Source organism: Mus caroli, chromosome 6 (genome assembly GCF_900094665.2).
Source record: "Mus caroli chromosome 6, CAROLI_EIJ_v1.1, whole genome shotgun sequence".
Taxonomy (NCBI): Eukaryota; Metazoa; Chordata; class Mammalia; order Rodentia; family Muridae; genus Mus; species Mus caroli.
The window spans coordinates 53,434,196-53,455,270 of NC_034575.1; the positions used below are offsets into that span (position 1 = coordinate 53,434,196).

Below are 21,075 nucleotides of genomic sequence, written 5' to 3' on the forward strand. Positions count from 1 at the left end.
TGAATCAAATGATGTTGAGAAGACCTCCTCTGTGCATATCTCAAACCTAAAATTGTGGATGGTGAAGATGATTGGCAGAAGAGCTGTGTAAGGTGACCAATGATCTGGTGTAGCCACCCTATGATCATACTAAGTCATGTCTCATAGAATGGAGATGCTGGAAGCGTAACTGTGTCAAAAAAAAGAATCTCTTAGTATACAGAATTGGGTAATAGCAGTTCCAAGAACTGTTTGACATTGAGACAGCATGTATTAAGATGTGCATGTTAGTTGGGAAGACTGTATGGCTCCACAAAGTTTGGGAGCAGTCACTCTTTAAACAATTATTTGTTTAAAGTTTATGGCAAATAGATTCAATCCATTTTGAAAAATTTTAATTTATAAACCCTATACAGTTCTCTTTTACAGTTCTTTGATAAACTGAAGACAAACTTAAGGAAGCAAAAGGGATGAAACTATAGTGTTCATTTAATTAATCATCAAGCCAGAATTGAGGACAAGGTTGGGCTTCTTTTGGTCTTCAGAGAATCCAGATGAAAGGATTCGATAACTAATCAAGAGCAAACAGGTTAGAAATACACAACAATTCCACCACTCTGCTTGTAGTTCTATCAGTACTAAGCTGTTATCTCTTTCACCACACGTGATTGTGCATGTGCACACTCATGTGCACACAGGCACACAAAGAAAAATATCATAAACACGCAGATATATTCTCTCCCCACCACTTCACTCCAGCAAATGCAGGAGAACCTGTACTTATAATCAGGAGCCATTGTTGTTCCAATGAGAATTCTATTCTTATCTAAGAAAAACACTTTTTTTTTCATGGTCAACTGTTTGGCTTTATTGCACATTTCTAGTAGAAAAGTGTTATTCAGGAGATCAACTGACACCATGTATCCTGGACTAAAAGAACATCTGCACAACAGAGATGATAATAGTAACAATAATAGAAGCATAGGTCATTTTATTTCATATTATATTTATTATGGGAAGTGAGGTCCAAAAAATAATATTTCAAAAAGTTTAAGGACAAAAGTAGCTAACCAGTTGAATCTCAGTATTTTAAACATCCATTAGAAAACCGACTGTCAAATGGGGGTTGGTGTCTGTTTGTGAGATCATTATCTTTCTATCGACATGACCTTCCATTTTTATTTGTGAAAAATGTCCAAGATATGGTAACTCTCTTAAATAAGGTAGTTTGTGATATTTGTAGACAGACATGATGCCATAATACTCATACTTTGCATTTTGAATATTACTGTTTCTCCATTGATCAAACATTGTAGTTCATTTTGATCTTTCTCAGAGGATGTACACAAATGATTGCCATGTTGACAGAATTCTCTAGTAATATTGAAATTTATATGCATTTTTCAAAGGAACACAGATTTCACTTATGCAAAAAAAAATTGGTGAACATCAAGATTTCAGGAGCTCATCACAGGTAAACTGGCCATTCACAGTCATCATGCAGTGTCTGTATGGTTGGCTAGCCTTTCCCATTTCTCAGGTGTGAAGACCTGATTTAGTTCCTAATCTGAACAGGAATTACAGATGATTGTGAGCTGCCATGTGCCTGCTAGAAATCAAACACAGACTCTCTGGAAGAAACAGTAAGGGCTCTTAACCACACAGCCATTTCTCCAGCACCAGCAGACACACACTCCACACAGCCATCTCTCCAGCACCAGCAGACACAGACTCCACACAGCCATCTCTCCAGCACCAGCAGACACAGACTTGAAAATGCTAACATTAGTTCACTTTTTCCCAGGAAAATATTCTAGGAATATCCAACTGTTAGGGAATATATGTGTATTCCAATGTTATTCAGAATCTTTAATGAAAAGTTGTATTTGTAGTTTGTGAATGGAATTCTCTATCAAGGGGAATTCTGGTATTTCCATTTATATTGTTAGCCCAGCAATTAGTTAATACAGTTTTTAGTGTCATGGAACCTGGCTCAAATTGAACTAACTTTTAACCATGTCAGTCCTGATCTTTATTTAATAGATGAAATTTTCCATGGAAAGAAATTAGTAAAATTTGATCAATTCCTTAAGAAAAACTGTGATAAACTAGGTATTTCTGTTCCAAATTGCCACTAATTGGATAATGGTATTGGCCTTGGTATTATTCTGTACAGAGTATCAGTGTGTTTCTTAAGGAACTCCCAATTGTCTTGTGATATCTTACTATAATTTGTTTTCATTTTGATCTCTTATTTCTCTTTGGTTTGGGCACATACTGTTTTACTAATTTCAAGAGAAGGCCTGTGATTGTCTCTTCGTTGAGTCATTGTATACACTAGAGAAATCTGGAGATACTTCAACGAGGATGTAAGCTTCCTCTCAGGCTATGCAAATAAATATTGGTAAAGGCCCAAATTCAGCTTTCAAAATATAAGTGGTTTTCCTCAGTGTGTGTCATTTCCAGATATTGTTCCGAACTTAACAAATAGCATTAATAACTCTGAATCTGTTCAGATACCAGACGTAGTGAGATGCTCAATAGGCTCTGTTTTTATTACTTGTAAAATCTGCCACTTGGGTATATCATTTAAGGAAGAGCATCACATTTTCAATATTGATTTGTGCAAAATAGGAAAGTCATGAAAGGTGTAACTATTACTTGTTTTGTTAATAATTTATTCAAAGGTAGCAGTTTAAATAAAATGCATTTTGTGTGCACATCTCTTTGGATATGCCATTTACATTTGGTTATATGTGTATTTTATGTGTAGAAAATGAAAATACATATTGATTAGCCATTTTGAGGCTTTTGATTTATTATTTCTTTGTTCTGCTTTTCTGCAATTGTTTAAAGAATTTTGATAATTCATACAAGGTATGTACACAATCACACTCATGGTATGCACATACTGTCACACAATTAACACAGAGCATGTGTGAGGAATCTAAATCAACCCAGTGGTCAAAGAACTGACCTTACTTGTGACCAATGGCATATGAAATTAGCTCTGGCATGTTTAGTAATATGCCAATGTACCAACCACTCCATTCAGCCTTTGTGGTAATTCTGCAGGCAACTCTTATGATGATAAAGAAACAAAGCAAAATTATGCCCAGTTCCTCCTGACTTTGTACTGAAAGAATTAATTCTGTCACTGAATGCACACATACACACTTTTGTTGATTTTATTAACTTTCCTGCATGTACGTAGTTGGTGATAGGAAACAGCCTTTAAATGAGCTATATCATGCTATTTTTTTCTACACATAAAAGTGGCAAAGCAATTACCCACAGACTGTATACACTTATAGGATGTACGAATGTTCCACAACCACCTACAGAATTATCACATATTACTACAACAGAGGTAAATAAATATAGAGATTTAGTAATTGCTACTGGAGAGTTTTCCTTGAGTTTTCAGGCATGGTTGACTTTTCTTATATTTAATAGCAGGTATCTGTAGACCCCCTTATAGCAAGCCACATTAGTCTTTCCTCTCTTTTAAGGACAGAGGTTCAGGTCTAGAATACTACTATTTCCCAACATATGTATATCACTTAAATACATGATTGAAAGTGACTTATGCCAAGATGTGGCCTAAATGAGTACTTGTGAGTCTACACTGAAGTCATCAAGATTGCCTCTGGATAAAGACCAGTGCCTTCTGCCCATCCACACATCTCCTTCACAAAGTGTCTTCAAAAGCCATGTGAATCAGAAGAAACTGCTGAACTACTTACAAGTTTTTCTAAAGAAGAGACAGGTTATTTCAAAAAGAAAAACAAAAACAAAAGTTAATACTAGCAGCAATGTAAACAAAACAAAACAAAAGCAACCCCAAACCAAATTATAATTTTCTCCCTAGTTGGGGGAAAAACTGATGACATTTCAACATTGAAGAGATCTAGATCAGACCTTCTTTCCCATTTAATTTTTCTCTCATACACATAGATCATGAGACAATCTTATCATAATTACTGTTTTGTTGATCATCAGTGTCTTTTCCTGAGGTGCAAAATATGTGACTTAATTCTCAATACTTTGCAGCCAATCAACTTTGAACTTGAGCCCAGAAAGACACTTGATGAATAATTAGTATTCAGAAATCATCTAGAACATTCTCTGTAAGGCATCATTTGAGGTTCTTTTGCTAAAAAGGGCTCATGTTTTAGTACTTTTTCATTTGGCAGCCTGTTTCTCATTGATAAGTCTTGCAATCAACTAGGCTGAGTTGAGTTAAGTGAATTTTATCTGGCATGCTAGTGTCCAGGAAGAGAAATTTCTATAAATTCTTTGTTTGTTTGTTTGTTTGTTTCGGACCAAGTTCCTGGTTGAAGCTGATTTGAGTTTGAATCAATGGCTCCTCTTCTGCCATGGCTGCCATGAGACATGGGCTAATCTTTGCTCATGGTCATTGAGCTGCTTTTTCATGTGAAGCATCTAATGAGGCTTTCCAACAGAAAGCTGAAACTGTGCCTTCATGTGCCCTTTGAGTTACCGCTAATCTTCACAGAGCAAACTATAATTACATAATGTGTGATCACAGCTGATCCACTTGCTGGTATAACTGCTTCTTTTGGGCATGATATTGCTTGGCTTTAGTTTCATAGTCAACAGTCTTTATTCTTAAATTGGTTTCCGTGATATCTGAGTCTTAGAAAAAAAAATGTGTAAATAACATCTTGTTGTATCATTCTGGTCCCCACCATCATCTCTCTGAGTCCTCAGTTATTTGTATGTCCTTTATAATTGCTGTCACCTTGCTTTTTTTTTTTTAATACTAAGTCTTTTCCAGATTGCCTCTTGTTTGTATATGCACACAGATGGACTGGAGTTACTTTAAGAGAGGTTATTCGGTTGTGGCAAGTGAGAGCTGAGCTGGTGAGTGTTCACTGTTAAACATAGCAATATGTCACTATGAGACAGAAAATTCCCACTCTAATTTTTTCTTTATGTTCTTAGTTATTGCAAATCAAAAATCTGATTTCCCATAGCCAAGGAATACTTTCTGTTTCAAAGGTAAGATAGTGTTCATGGAAGTCTGTTTCAGTATTTACAAAGCTATTTTGCAAAAAATGTTCAACATTCTGTGGTTCTTTGTAAGCCTGTGTGTCTGTAGGGATGTCTTTTGGGAATCACTCATCAGTTGCAGAAATTTGTTAGAGGAGGGTATGGTCCCAAGGATAGCAGGAGATTCCCAGACTGCAGGTTTTATTTACCATGGAGCAGCAGCTGACCTGCATTGGGAGAGAACCAACAAAAGAGGCTGCCCACACATCAAGGGACAGTGCTAACAGAAAACAAAATTTTCAGGTATAATCGTGACACAGTAGATACTGATATGAGCAGAAACAAGGTTTCGGATTCATTGATTCACCATGTAGACAAAACTGTGGCAGTGACAATAATATCATTAGCTCACTTTAAGATACTTCAGAGTTAAGTGTCACCACACTGGGGAATTCACAAGCTCATTTTTCACACACCACAAAGAGCAAAGCAGGAGAGAGGAGACAGCCTCATCTCCATGGCAGCCTTGTAGATAATTAGTAAATCTTAGTCTACATAAGGCCATGACTGGCCAGTATTCAATAAAAGCACATAAACCTATACACAAATGTTATTTCTAATATACTGTTTTCTTTATACTGATCTGAAAAAGTAGACAGGAGATATGGTGAATTATGTCATACTAGAAGGGGATCTTTAAAAAAACACTTTCACTGTACAAGTAAAAGGAAACACATTGCTCACATATTTGCAGTAAATGTAACAGTAAATACAAAGAAACCTGTACAAGAGAGATTAAAAGCACACTTTCACCTTTCTAATAAAAGTAGACATCCCCTTGTGTTCTGTTTTTTGGTATGGTATATACACAATGGCCAGAATGATGAAGCAAAACAGTACAAACTGGGAACAGCAAAACTGCAAGACTTTGGGATCCATATAAACTACAACTTCCTTATCCTTATCTTTCCACATTAGGATTCAAGTTCAAAGTTCAGACTTTAAGTAGAAGCTTTACATGTGCATTCAGTCCAACTTCAGTTTTATACTCAATCTATAACACAGGAAATATAGATATCTAAAGTAAGGTGTATGGGATGATTTTGAAGAATAAAAAAATTGTATCCAAGATAAAATTCCATTCAGTATAGCTGAACTTGGCATGAAGGAAACATATGAATCTGGTTTACAACTATTTCATTTTGACATACATACACATGGGTTCTGATTAACTTTGATGCCACAAAATTTTATGCCATTGATTCAAAACTCAAGTTGATCAGTATTTTACTATATGTTACACAGGTGGCCATGACATCAAAACCAACTAATTAAAAATGATGTTATTATAAAATCATTCACAATAAACAAATTACAATGGAAGCTGGAGTGTTTGTCTTGTGGTCATAGAAACAGAACAATCACAGTTTAAATAAGAACTCTAGTATTTTCTTGGTAGGTGGTATAACATCTTTATATTGTAAGTGGTGAATGAACTACTAGACCCTGAGTTCCACTTCTTTTATTACTGGTGCCAGAAATATTATCTACTTATTTCTTTAATAAAAAATTTACTACCTATATTTCAAGATCTAAGATGTATTAGGAAGGTAAAAATGACATGTGAAAGAAATTAATGTTATAGTATTTGGACTAGGTCAACTCAAAGCCCCAGATCTGGGCCTCAGTGATATCTGAGATCTACATCATCTATGAACTCTTGGGGTGTGTAAAAGCTGATCCAAACTGGATGATCTCCATGACACAGGGCAACAATAGGATAACCAGGAGGAATCCCAGTAAAGAGCCAATATTGATGGTATTACAGAAGCCAGAGAACTTGAACCAGACCAATGATACATTGCAATAAACATTTGCAAGCAAGGATGTGTGTACAGAGAGATATACTGTGGGACACATTGTGACATACTACAGCTTCCATGATGAAATGGTTTTTATGTTTTGTTTTATTTTTGTTTGTTTGTGTGTTTGTTTGTTTTCGGGTGAGGTGGCAAGGGTAGATGGCAGTTATGAGAGGAGAGGAAGATAAGTGGAATTGGGGTACATGATGTGAAAATCACAAAGAATCCATAAAAAGGTTTTAAAAGAAAGAAAAAAATTAATGATAGACATAAATAACTCTTAAACCAGTGTATGTCACACAGATAAAGCAAGAACAGTGATAGAGTGATATCAATCTATCTTGGCAGATAGAGTCTTTCAGGAAAGCCATTGTGTGCCTACCTGGATGAAGAAGTCCTATGTTTCATGGACTTATGGAAAAAGAAAAAAATTAAATAGGGTTTTATTATGTGAGTATGTATGGATAGGTACCATATGAACACCTGAGAAGAGTTGCAGCTTAATGTATCCATCTGGAGAGGCAATTTCCACGGATTGTTCTAAAACCTCTCAATTTTGTAGGATGCAAAAGGAAAAAGCGAAAATCTATTTGTGCCATTTTGTGATGTTTCTAGAGTCTTTGTCCAAATGAAGAATGTAGTTCTCGTATCAAAGAAAACCAAATTTACTAATCAAATATTTCTTCTTAAGGTTTTGCTTTGAGAGGCACCATACCAAAATGAGCAGTTTTGATTTACTGAATTTGGGGAAGATGCCGACAAGTCTTTCAGGCTAAACAATCTAAGTATTGCATATTTACTTTAAATCTGCAAATATTATTGCTGATTAGAATTATCTTTTCTCTCCTATTTGACCGTAGGAACAGCCTGTTGTAGCACTTTTCGGCTAAGGATTCCTAGGGGCCACCATCTGGAGTGGACCCTGTGGACAGCTGCTCCTGTGTGCTTGTGTATACACCGTATGAGTGCTGACATGTGACAGAAGGCCTGGGTGTGTGTAAGATAGGAAACAGAAAAAATCCTGGCAAAGGTGTGCGAGGCAAATAACTACTTACAGTAAAAGGGAGAGTTTTATTCTAAATCTCTAATCATTAATATAGGAATTTGATTGGTAATTTGACAGTAATTCCTACTTTATAAAGCATCCTTAATAGAAGCCAATTAGTAAGAAGCTGAAAATGTGCCTTATTAAGAAATTCATTATAAGTTCCAAGTATAACACTGTAATTATCATTCTCCAACTGGAAGGGTGCTGTCACCATGGCCTACTTATGCAGTTACATACTCAGTTAAATTGCTCTTGTAGAAATCAAATGCAATATAGCTCAGGATTCAGAGCACAGGTATAACTTTTATGTTTTTAATCTAAAAATAGAAATAAACTGAAAGAAAAACAAAACAGATATGTGGCTGTACCACTGATATTTGAGTCTTTAAAGGAAAAATAAGATACACGGCAGGTCCTGTTTTCTAGCTCATCAGGAGTGATTTTAGCAAAAGTTGTTGCTTTTCCTTCCACATCTAAGTCTGAAGTGTTAACTGCAACCTTCAGATTAGCTTTGTGTAGATGATGAAGGCTGGGAGGAAGCCCTGCCCTAAACCTTCACCATGCTCCTTCTTCATCCTACCCCAATGCACAAGCTGCTGCTGCCACCCCAACTCAGTGAGTCAAGGATGTTCCCATGCATGTCATTCCTGGAGAAACCAGTGAGGGAAGATGGCCACCCAAAGTTCAAACTGTGATTTCATGAAGACCTCTGAAGTGTAAGAGTATGTCTCTTAAAAGTGATGATTCTGAAGCAATCTAGGTTGTACATTTGAGCAATCAGAACCTGTTAGCAGAGGACACACTTACAATACAAAATTTAACTATCCTCCTTAGTCTCAAGACTCCAGTCACAGACACTTCCTCTAGTGTAAGAAAATATCATTTTAATGTGGTCCAAAGCACAGGGATGCGCTTTGCAGGAAAATGTATATATATAAATTTATGTTTAGTACAGGCAGTATTCATATCTGGAGGTATAGGTAACTTTTCTAACAAGAACTTGTTCACATAAAAAGGGTTAGCTTTAGATGTCTATAGCCAGTTCATATTTGTTTTTTTTAATACGTTTTTGAGTATTTTCATTTTATCTTATTTGTCCCTGGGATAACATACATTTGATTTTCAAGTTTTCACATGAAGGTTCTTAAAAGCTACTTAAACATTTGCGGTTCTAGCATCCTCTTGTGGTACTAGCAACGTTTTGTGGTACTAGCATTCTTACTTCAGTAATACCAGAAATTACCACAGTGTTGCTAATAGTTGTTTTTGCTAGTTTTAGCGTAAAGCAGGCATTTTAGTGGAAATACCATCCTGTGATAGACTGAGGTGAAAATACCGAATGACTTGTGTGTATAAATAATAATGTCTTTAAAAACCACAGTGACGATCATTTCTTCTGAACTCGTGCTAGCTGTAAGCTTTGCTTCACTATTGTATTCTATCAGTGGGAAACAGCATTTTATTTGTGGAGAACCCAACAATTCCTAATAGCTAAGTTTTAAATCTAATAGTTGCTTTTACTCCTAGGTCTCTCAGAAAACAACAACAAACCTAAAACAAAACAGAAATCCAAACGTCTAAGCTTTGACACAGACACAAGGAATACCACAGCTCGTACACTAGTGCAGTTCCCTTTTAGTCCAGCACAGAGGATGGAGCAGGGCGGACACAGCAGTTGGGGCGCCGGAAGTTTTGCAGCATGGACTGCAGAACACCATGTTGTCTCCCTTTAAGCTTCTTACTTGAAGAAGAATCTGAGGAAATTGACCTTCGAGTTTGGCCACTTTGTGTTTTAACTATCTTCTCATGTTCCTTAATTTGTCTTTGTAAATGGTTCTGGATGGCAACTCCCAGGGACTCCGGGTCCAAGGAAGCACCATACACTTCCCAGGTCATGCCCTGGTCATCCCACACCACATCCCTCACTCGCTTGGACTGTTTCAGATGCAGCTTGGAGTCTGCACCCATCTGTTTCTTCTTCTCTCCAGGTGTGAGGCCCACCTGGGCAGCAGCTGCTGTCACACTGAGCTCCTTCAGGAACTCACTGACCCGGCTGCCCCTGCGCGGGCTGGCCTTGACTGAGAGAGAAGGGGTCCTCTTACCTGAGCCTGGGCTCGAGTCACCTGTGCCATCTGATGGCAGGCTCAGACTCATGACGGTCTTGGGCTGCCTGTGTTCTTCCAAGGTGTTCTGTTGGCTCTTTCTCCCTGGGGAGGGTGCAGGATTGACCTCTAGTCCCTCACCTTCATTTCCCTGAGATTTAGGATTTAGCAATAGGGTTTTGGCATCTAGGGTGTTGGTGGCTCCAGGTGCATGGTCTTTCACAATAAGAGGAGACGCAGGCTTCTTGTCCGTTGCACCTTTTTTATCAGTGGGGTCCAAGCTCTCCGGGGGGTGGTCTTTGTTTGCACCTCCACCGGAGTTGGACAGTTTGCAGCCTGACTCTGCTTTGTGGTCATTTGCAGTTTTCACTACAATTTCAGGTTCCCTGGGTCCGGAGTTCTGCAACCCCTGATTTATCTCAGCTTGACTCCCTGATCGGAGGGAAATCTGGCCAATGGGGTTAGCTTTCTGGAAGTCAGGATTAGTACCTTCAGGCTGTCTGGAGGTTGCCTCTTTGCTTGCTGATAACCACAGGTCTTCCTCTGTTTCCGTGTTTTGACTGGAGGTCACATGGATCAGTGGGGATTTAAGGCCTTCAGCTGGTTGGCTCGCTGGTTTGCATCCCTCTTTGAAAGCTGCAGGAGTGGCAATGGCTGCTTGGATATGCACCTGTGGTACAATGCTGGGGCACTGCCTTGACTCCTGGGAGTCTACCATGCTGTTAGAGAGTTCCAACAAGTGGTTCCCACTGCCCTTGCCATGGCAAATGACACGCAGTTGCTCCTGCCCATTCTCCAGCTCAGGAGCAGGATTTTCCTTTAAATATGCAGGGAGGATACTGGGGCTGGTAGAGACAGACCTGCTCTCCACACTTGCCACTGCCTGTACCTCAGCATCTTGCCAAGCCCTGCCAGGGACCTCCTTAGCCTCGCTTTCAGCTTGGCAGGTCATTGTACTGGCTTCTTTAAACCTTGACACAGGATACTGTGCTGGTAGCAGTGCCTGCCTTGCTTCGGAAGAACATGTGGCCCCTTTGCTGGTGAGGGGGGACGGTGGAGGGTTTTCCAACCTTTCAGCTGTGGTGTTCAAGGCAGTGGCAGAGGGCTGTTTGTTCTCTGAGCATCCCCCTCTTACTGGAGGTTCACTGGACAGCGCTGTGATGTTATTGATGACTTTCTGCCCTTCCCCCTCAGGTCTGTCTGCAGAAGGGGATGCTATATCTGGAGTCTGTAAAATTCCCTGGCTGTTTTCTGGAGAAGGAAAATCACAGAGCCCTTCTTGATTTTTGCTGCTGCAACAGGTGACCCTGGCAGGACAACTTGGCTTTTCAGGGTTCTTGCCGTTTGAGTTTGCCTCGGATTTCACCAAGGAACCTTCAGGTACTTCACAGGTGCTAGTTTTTGGTGCATCACTTTGGATGGCATGGTGAGTGTGCTGGACTACAGATATTGAACATGGCGCAGATATAAGTTCCTTTTGTGCAGTAGCGTTCAGGCCTGGTGCTGCGGACTCCTTGCTTCCATGAAGCAGGAAGTCAACAGTTGTTTTCTGTTTGGGAGACACTGGCTCTCCCTCACTGAAGACACCAGGAGATGCCATGTCTTGCTGGCTGGACTCAGGCACACAAGCTTGCATCAGGGCTTGAGCAGCTGCACTGAGCCGGAGGCTGAGTTCTGCAGGAGCATTGGCAATGCCACTAGCATTCTTATCTGGCTGAGCTGGTTGTGGTGAGACACTCTGCGGCTCCCCTCGAGACTCTTCCTTCCCAGAAGCTGCCACTATCGAAGCTTTAGTCACCCTCAGAGGGTCAGGTACAGTCCCCATGGGACCTCTCTCCAAGATCACTCCAGTGTCTGTTCCAAGTATGCTTTCCACTGGGAAGTAGTAGGAACTCAGAGGGAAGCCATAGGGATGAGTTCTCGGCTAAACTGGCCTGTGGAATAAAGAAAGCAGTCCGATTAATATGCTTACTTTTTGGGGAAAAAAGATCACACAAGCTCATTTTCTACTTGAAACTAGATTGATAGTGCAGGCTGGTCGTCCCAGACCTCAGAGGACAAAGGCAGGAAAGTCACAAGTTCGAGGCCTGCCTGGGCTAGAGTACAAGTGGAAGGCTGGCCTGGACAAGGCAGTGAGACTATCTATCTTAAAGCGTAAGAAAAGGGTTGGGATATAACTCAGTAGCATAGAAGCTTCTAGCATATTCAGATGACATGGGTTCAATCCCTAGGACTGAAAAACAGTTAATCATATAGTAACACAATGACACACGCAAGAAACATAAAACACCACCAACAAAAGTCTCAAATCTGGTGATATAAAAATCTACTTGAGGTAGAAAAACTCCAAAAATTTATTCTAACTGTACTAATATAATTTTGACTGGTTTATATCTGCTTACACTCTAGTGCTATTTATTAAATGAGTTTTTAATATGACTACCTTCCATAGCTATTTCAGAAGTCATCATTGTAACCAGATTGGTCAGAATCATAAAATCCTGCAGTGCTACTGGAACTAAATCTGTGACACACTGAGTAGGCCACGAGGTGATCTAGAATTTTAGCAACAGAGTATCCAGAGATGGGTCTGGATTGAAATGGGATTTTAGTCTTTGATAAAAGAGTCATTTCAAGTCTGCTAAAGAGTCTAATAGAAACAGCTAACAAGTTATCTAGAAGGAAAGACAAGGAGGGTATATCTTTTTAATCATATTTCAGATAAAAAATCCTAGATGTATTTATATAAACTAGAGAATTTAAGTGTAAGACAGAAGTAAAAGTCACTTAAGAATTAAAATCTTAATAATTATCAGTGTAAAATAGGGGAAGCAATAATATGTGTTTATGATAAAACACAAATTTAGAAAAAACAATAGATAGCTAGATGAAATTTAAGATTTTTGTATAACAAAAAGTTCCATAATATATATTTTGAATTAAAGATTTGTGAAAAAAGGGTTGCAAAAATTGGAAGTCATTTGAAAAATATCTATATTATATCAAAATTCCTTAAAAATTTAAAAGAAACTCCTTTCCCATCTGTTGGGAAAGTGGGTAAAAGAATGAGAAAGCAAAGCTAACAAGAAGCCAAAGAACCCAAGATATAAAGGGCTAGTTCATTTGTCATCAAATAAATGCATAGTGAGATTTAACTCTATAAAACTGTATTTGCAAAGAAAGCTGTACAGGAAAGACTCTGAACGGTTGCAGGCCTAAAGGCACATGGCTATAGCTTTCCGAGGGAAATAATTTTGTTGTTAAAGCACATCCCTGAGTGTATGAAGCAAGGTCTATCAATAGAACAGTAAATGGATAAATGGCATGCTCATTCAAGTGTTATTTGTGGGAGCTAAACCCAGGGGGGAAAAAAAGGCTAAGAGAAGGAGTAGGGAGTATTGGGACATCATCTCCCATAATGAATATATAACCGAACCATGAAAATAAAGGCATAACAGGGTGTTAGCTTCTCCCTTGGCAAGAATTTTCTCAAATATGGTTAAATTTGTAAATTAAGGCACAGGAAGGAGAATATATATTCATTCATTTGCAGAAGATAACCAAAGTCTTCATAGGTATGTATACATATGTTTGCATATGAGGACATAGAAGTGTTAAATAACAAGACATTTCAGGCTTGGAGAAAGAGAGAGAAATGACTGAACTAGTTGGAAAAATGCTAATTTAAATCAAAATATATCATATGTGACCTAGAATATATAACTATGTAAAATTTAGGAAGAATGACTGGGCATCAAGGTATGTAGATAAGGCAATAAATTATGTTAGTGGTGACTATATTTAAATTTATCTTTCTCAGAAGCAGGTGGTTACTACAAGCTAACCACATAATTTTTCTGGACTCCCAATTAACTCACTGGAACAACTGACCATATGATGTCTCCAGGTCTCTCAAGCTGTACCATTTCAGAGCCCTGCTTCTTTGCATAGGTTATATAATACGAAGACAGACTGTTAATTCCCTAGCTGCGTTCCCATAGTACTTGCTGTTTGAGTCTCGCGCAGGTTATTTTTCCTCCATCTGTCTGTCCTCAGGAGGCCTTTGACTTGGCTACATGCTCCTGGTCCATAACATCTAATGGCGAATTCCTATTCCTCCATCTTCTTTCTCTTCCTCCCTCCTTCTCCACTCTCCTTCTTCTTCCTCCTTTCTCTCTTCCTGGTCCCAAACTGCAACCCTCAGCCCAGTAACTAAAACCTTGCCTACCTCTATTCTCTCCAGTAATTGGTTATAGCCACTTTTACTATTGTTTTTGCAGGGGATCCACATTGGAGGAGTTAGAGAAAGGACTGAAGGAGTTGAAAGAGTTTGCAACCCCATAGGAGGAAAAGCAGTATCAATCAACCAGATCCCCCAGAACTCCTCGGGACCTAGCCATCATCAAAGAAGTGCACATGGCTCCAGCTGAATATGTTGCAGAGAATGGCCTTGCCATGCATCAGTGGGAGGAGAGGTCCTTGGTCCTATGATGGCTCAACAGATGCTCTCTTAAATGAGGCTGCAGACTACCGAGAGGAGACAAAGTCAAATCTAGTTGGGCCACAAAGTTTTGCATGAGAATCTTTACAATTTTTTAACAGTGAAAGGAGGATTTTTAGGTTTTTGTTTTTTCCCTAAGTTTTGGTGGGTCAAGTTGAGCTTCATTATGTGGACAAAGTCAAGCTCACATTGGAAGACTCACTATCAAATGGTCAGTCAAAATGCCATTTGCAGAGAACTTTACCTCTAGTTGTTTATCCTGGTCCACTATCATAGGTAATCTAAGGATAAATCAAACTTGTTTTTCTAACTGATTGTTCATATGCATGTGTTGAATACTTACCCATCTCAAGTCTGCTCACTGATACCATTTCTCTGGGATCCCCTTCTACTGTTTGTCACTGGAGTGCCACTATGTGCAATACCACAGCTGCTTCTTGCTTCCCATTCCTGCATTTGTGTTTGCTGTGCCTTTTCTCTAATTCTTTACCTCACCTCATAGCACTTTAAAAATGTCCTACAACCCCCCAATTGAATGGCATTTCTTCCCTGAAGACCTGTAAAGTTTTTGAATTATGGCCTTTATTTTAAATACTGTTCTCAAGGTGGTCATCTTTGTTCTTTGAATTGTAATTTTCACATTCCACTTGATACAGTTAGTCATTCCTTGTATTAATGTCTCATTTCTCTATAGATATTTTGAACCCCAGGAAGCAGGAAGGAGAAGATGGATTATTTTATCTTCTCTCCACAGGATAGAGGGTGTGGTCTTGTACATAAAAAAAAAATCAGCTGATACTGTGTCCCTGTAAAAATGCACATTATCAAAGATCTGCCCAATGCCATAGTAATGGGATATTTTAATTCACGAGTTGATTAATGGAAACATAAAAATATATTGTTTGGGGAAGTAAGAAAATGATGGTGACTTAGTTATTAAACTGTGTATGTCTATAGTCCACATTTAGACTATTAAAGTTTGGATGCCTGCTATGAAAATCTGGTAGGTCTCATAAAGCTGAGAGAACAGTCTGTCTTTTGTGTTGTGTGGCTGATTCCAAGAAATAAGTGTGCCAAGCAGAATTGTAAAATAGGAATAGCTTGAAGTTTATCATCTAAAAGTTAAAAGACTTCAGTAAAAAAGAGTTCACAACATTTCAGAGGTCATTGTGTTATTTCCATTTCTCACTTGCAGTGTCAGTTTAGTAATGAAATGTGATTCCTTTCATCACCTTTGTTAATAGAGTTCAAATTATCCAACAATTTAAGACTAAAGAGCAAAAGACAGAATTTATCAGCTAACAAGTGCTATCATAAAAATCACTTATTCGTAGATAAGCACACAATTCTGGTCTCAGATAGAACTGCTAATGAGGCCATCATAGCATCCAAGCTCTGAAATGCTCACTGCCTTCTTTTTTCCCACCATATGGTAGAATCTTCAGCCTCTACTATACCAGACAAACAGACATTAAAGTACACCCCGAATACTTGGGAGAGCAAGGCAGAGGATTTTGAGCTCCAGGTTAGCTTAGAATACAGGACAAAGTCTCAACAATGGCAAGCAGACAACATCAATGCCCCCACAAAATACAGCTCCTGGATAGAATTAATTCCTTCCATAGTGCCTCTGTCTCTCTTCCTTCCTCCTCCTGGCCCCTCTTCCTCCTCTCCTTCTCTCTTTCTCCCCGCCCCCCTCTTCCCTTCCCATAATCTTCCTTCACTTTCATCTTTGCCCTGGCTTTTGTATTCTTTCTTAAAAATATCTACCCTGTAGCTATCTCCTCCCAATAATTAAGAGTTAATTGAAGCATTGCCTTAGGAGGGTGGGGGAGGGAAAGTTCTAAGACTTCCAAAACAAATGAAATTTAAAAGTTTCAGGACTTACAAGATTCAGGAAGCCTAGAAAACTATAGGGCTCTTCCTCAGGATAAAGAAGCAGTTGCTAGGGAGAGGAGACTGTGTAATGGATGTGCTGACACATTGGTTGACCAGGGCAGTGCAGGGATGCAGAGTCATCACCACACCTGGGGTTTCTAGTGATGCATGCTTCTCTAAGTCATCCCAGAAGCCATGGACATGGATGAAGTCCTTTCTTTTCTCTGTTGCCTTTGCTTTATTCACAAATGTTTGTCCCTGTGTTTCCAGGTAAATTCACATAAAAGGCAACTCATAAAAATCCAGATTTCCCTTTTGCTTTTTTTTTAATTTATTTTTTTAATTAGGTATTTTCATTTACATTTCAAATGCTTTCCCAAAAGTCCCCCAAACCCTCCCCCCCACTCCCCTACCACCTCCCTTCTGTCTTTTATAAGATGGATATTTTATCTTACTTGAAATATGAGTACACCATTTTCTCTAGTCCCTTTCTTCCCTCTAACCCTTCCTGTGTTCTCCCATGTCATACCCCTCCTGTAACTCCTTCTTTGTTCCCTCCCATGTCATACTCCCTCTTACTCCCTCAGGTGAGATTCAGCTCAAATCTTCCAAGTCCTGTGTCCAATCACATGGTGTCTTCAGGAGTAGAGACAATCAACAAGTTAAGGGCACAGGAACAGCCTATATGTTCTGAGACTCTCCTGGTCTTCACCCTGACCAACAACTTGAGTAGAGGTTTCTCAAGCTTGGTCCTAAAGTATTCTTGTTAAATGATCTATTGTTCATTGAGAGGAGCATTGTCTATCCAATTGTAAAACACACACACACACACACACACACACACACACACACACACACACAGAGTTATATATAATTTTGGCAATATAAAAAGTTTTTTTTCTCAAGGCTTTGACAGGCATCCTCAGTTATTTTTCTTTCCTCCTTGTTCTATGTAGCCTCTTTTATCAAAGCCCCCTTCTCCATTATGCCCATTTTCCCCTTTATTTCATTTGTATTCCCAAATGACAGTGACTATATGGCATGGAGAAGGCATCACCATGGGCACAGACATTACAAATGGCGGGTCCTTGGTGCCTCCTTGATTTACGTTTAGGGGAGTCCATTTGGCTGAGTCTGAGGGTCTTATTCTAAGTGCTGACAGAATAGATATTCCTGACTGATTACTAGTTTTCATTCTGAGGATGTCCTGACCTTGATCCCCCCAAAAGATGGACTTACTTGAGACAGCCTCTCTTGATTCAGAAATCAGTTTCACATGCAGCTCAATTTGGGCACTCAGGTAAGTAATAGCTTCTCAGGGCCTTAGTTTCAGCACTGATAACAAACACTATCTTTACACATCATAAGTACAATATGGATATTTTTCAAAAGCTGTAACGATTGAGTTTTAATCTGTGTTTGTGAAGATATTATTATGCTAAATGCTAAGAGAATTTTCTATGTGAAAGATGAATGTTGTGGAAGCAAGAGTGGATTCACATCAAAATAGCACAAGAATCTGTAGCAGCAATTTGTTAATCTGGCCAGAGAGCAGGCCAAAACAGGAAAGGAGGTCAGTGCATGTAGATGTAAAATTAGTACCAGGAGACAACACACTAGAAAGATATTTGTTTAGTTACCTATGGCTGTTGCTGAAGGTAGGTCCAGCTGATAAGATAGAAAGAGCCAGGAACTTTATCTGAACTACTTTAACTCTGTCAGTATAGCTGGAAGCTCAAAGGAGTCTGGGGATTCCTGACAAAATTTTCATGAATGAGAGTCTTTGTCATTACAGCAGGAAATTCAGAATGCCATACAAGATCCTGTAGCTTGAGGAATTCTCTCTAAATTGGACATCAACCATGAACCTCAAGGTCTCTGAATACTACACTGTCTTCAAGTATAATGGAAATTATACCCACAGCACCTATTCTTCCATTGTCTTCATGGTCAATACTGTGAAACCCTTGTTCTCAACCTTGGTCATAACCCCTTTGGGGTCACATAGCAGATCTCCTGAATATCAGATATTTACATTATGATTCATGACATTAGCAAAATTACAGTTCTGAAGAAGCAGCAAAATAATTTTATGGTCAGGGGTCATCAAAGCATGAGGAACAGCATTAAAGGGTCACAGCATTAGGAAGATTGGGGATGGCTGCTTTACAGGAAGGAGATTGAGGCTCAGGGTTCATGAACCACTGCAAGGCTGCATATCTATAATTCTTGTTTTACTGAATTTTAATGAATGCTCATGATTAGGTCACTTTCTGTTGTCTAACTACATAAAGAAGTTAGAAAGCAAACACACACACACACACACACACACACACACAGAGAGAGAGAGAGAGAGAGAGAGAGAGAGAGAGAGAGAAAGAGAAAGAGAAAGATACATACACACACACACACACACACAGAACAGAACAAAACAAAGAAAAAAACTCAAACAAATACACACAAGAGAGGTGCCCTTTCTTTTCCAAGTGGCTCCCAGCACTGGACAGCAGAGATGCAAATAACACTGACTATCAATAGTGTCATACTAATTGGTGACCTTAGAACAAGCAAGGCTCACTCTCTTCCTACACCTCCAGTGTTCATTCCGAAAACAATGCATTCTCTGAATACACCATGCCCCTGTTTTTTCTAATAGACACCCACACTTAATAAGGCAGGCAGCAAAGTACCTCAGCTCTTTGTTAAGTGTTGAATGGTGGGAAAATCATGAGGCAGTAGGAGCATAGAAAGTTTGGGTGGTAGACCAACAGGACGATACTGCTAGCTAAGATGAAGCCAGCATGCCTCAGGCAGCTATTACATTTGAGAACAGCAGAGTGGCTGAGTCTCTGGAATGAGACTCAGCCTCCTTAATGATGCTGCCTCTTTAATGATACAGCCCAGTGGTATAAGAACCTAAGGAAGTACCTCACCCTTCAGTTCTCTGACAACTGACTTTCGACTTCAGATGACTGAGACAGGGGGTGAGAGAGTAGTAGTTTCCTGGCACCCACTTAGTAAGGTTTTTTCATCCCTTTCCTTGTTGGCCTTTGTCTCTGTCATTAGCACATCCAGTTGAGCTCAAGCTGCCATGCCTGGCTCTGCGTTTTCGTAATTGTAGCTGAGCTCATACAGCTATGCTTGGCTCTGTGTACAGGTGATTCTACCCACAAAACACCCACAGTCTGCAAAGAGTAGAACATCCTTTCTTTATGAAGACCACAGCCCAGCACTAACAGCTCCTTAGCTGAACACCTGGTCTTCCCTTTGTCAGGTGGCTAACGTGCATCCAGAAGCAGAAGAGTAAAGGAAGAAGGCCAGCATGGGTGTACTTTACAGTAAAGCCCTACTTCAGTAAGAGGCTGGTGAGGAGCCAGGTGCATTCTCCCCCTAGTTACCTTAGTTCCTCACTCTCTAGAAGAGTGAGACAATGGCCTTATGTGTCAATGAAGTCCATAAAAAGTGGGTCCCGACAATAAAACAGGAGACAACAAAGTATAAAAACCTCATTTCCACCTTTGTCAAACACAATTTGAACATGCATCCTAAATGCCTAACAAGTTAGAATCATTTTGAAAAGTACAGCAAAGATTTATTACTTCCTACATTCCAAACATGAGCTGAAGTTGCCAGAAAAACAAAACAGCAAAACGCTCTATGTCTGTGTTAAGGAGTCTACAAGGCTGACTATAACTTGTTAGAGACTTGGAATGTTGCAAATCCACAATTAACTTATCTTGGGCTATTTGGAGTCCCCTGCATTGTCATTCCTTGTCATCTTTACACTGACCTAACATCTTTATGACTATCAGGTAAAGCCTTAACTTTCACTGTCCCTTAAAGTGAAGATTTTCCAGTGCTGGGAGCCACTTGGAAAAGAAAGGGCACCTCTCTTGTGTGTATTTGTTTGAGTTTTTTTCTCTTTGTTTTGTTCTGTTCTCTCTGTATCTCTGTGTGTATCATTAGATACCATAAAACTCATAAAGACATTTTTCTTTTTTTTTTTTCACTGTTTTTTTTATTACATATTTTCCTCAATTACATTTCCAATGCTATCCCAAAAGTCCCCCATACCGCCCCCCACTTCCCTACCCTCCCATTCCCATTCTTTTGGCCCTGGCATTCCCCTATATTGGGGCATATAAAGTTTGCAAGTCCAATGGGCCTCTCTTTCCAGTGATGGCCGACTAGGCCATCTTTCGATACATATGCAGCTAGAGACAAGAGCTCCGGGGTACTGGTTAGTTCATCATGTTGTTCCAACTATAGGGTTGCAGATCCCTTTAGCTCCTTGGGTACTTTCTCTAGCTTCTCCATTGGGAGCCCTGTGATCCATCCAATAGCTGACTGTGAGCATCCACTCCTGTGTTTGCTAGGCCCCTGCATAGTAAAGACATTTTTCAATGTTGCTGTAACCTGGCCTATCCAATGTCCTCACCAATGTATCTTGTAAATAGCTTTCTGATTTTTCTATTAGTTGTTCAAGAAGCCATTCTATGTTGGAGCATATTATTGGGACAACCTAAAACCCATGTTCCCAGACCATGGTCACTCATTTCACTCAGAATATATCATCTCTTAACTCTTCTTGAAGAGAGGACTATGTTTTCTTTCAGTGCCCTGTCCAATGTTGGACCACAAAGGTGATGGACTTCCAAGGGATGACTCCCCCCAACTGGTGCCTGGTAC

The 21,075-nt window shown here is 39.4% G+C and overlaps 1 protein-coding gene across 1 annotated transcript in view; it reads right to left on the reverse strand.

Annotated features, from left to right (window-relative positions):
* Window positions 1-840: 840 nt before the first annotated feature.
* The window catches only part of Gprin3 (GPRIN family member 3), an 85,090-nt gene continuing 64,855 nt past the window's right edge, over window positions 841-21,075 (reverse strand). Inside the window, exon 2 of the mRNA XM_029478310.1 lies at window positions 841-11,941. Coding sequence (XP_029334170.1) covers window positions 9,541-11,832 — 2,292 coding nt within the window. The 5' untranslated portion in view covers window positions 11,833-11,941 and the 3' untranslated portion in view covers window positions 841-9,540. The remainder of the gene's footprint in view (window positions 11,942-21,075) is intronic.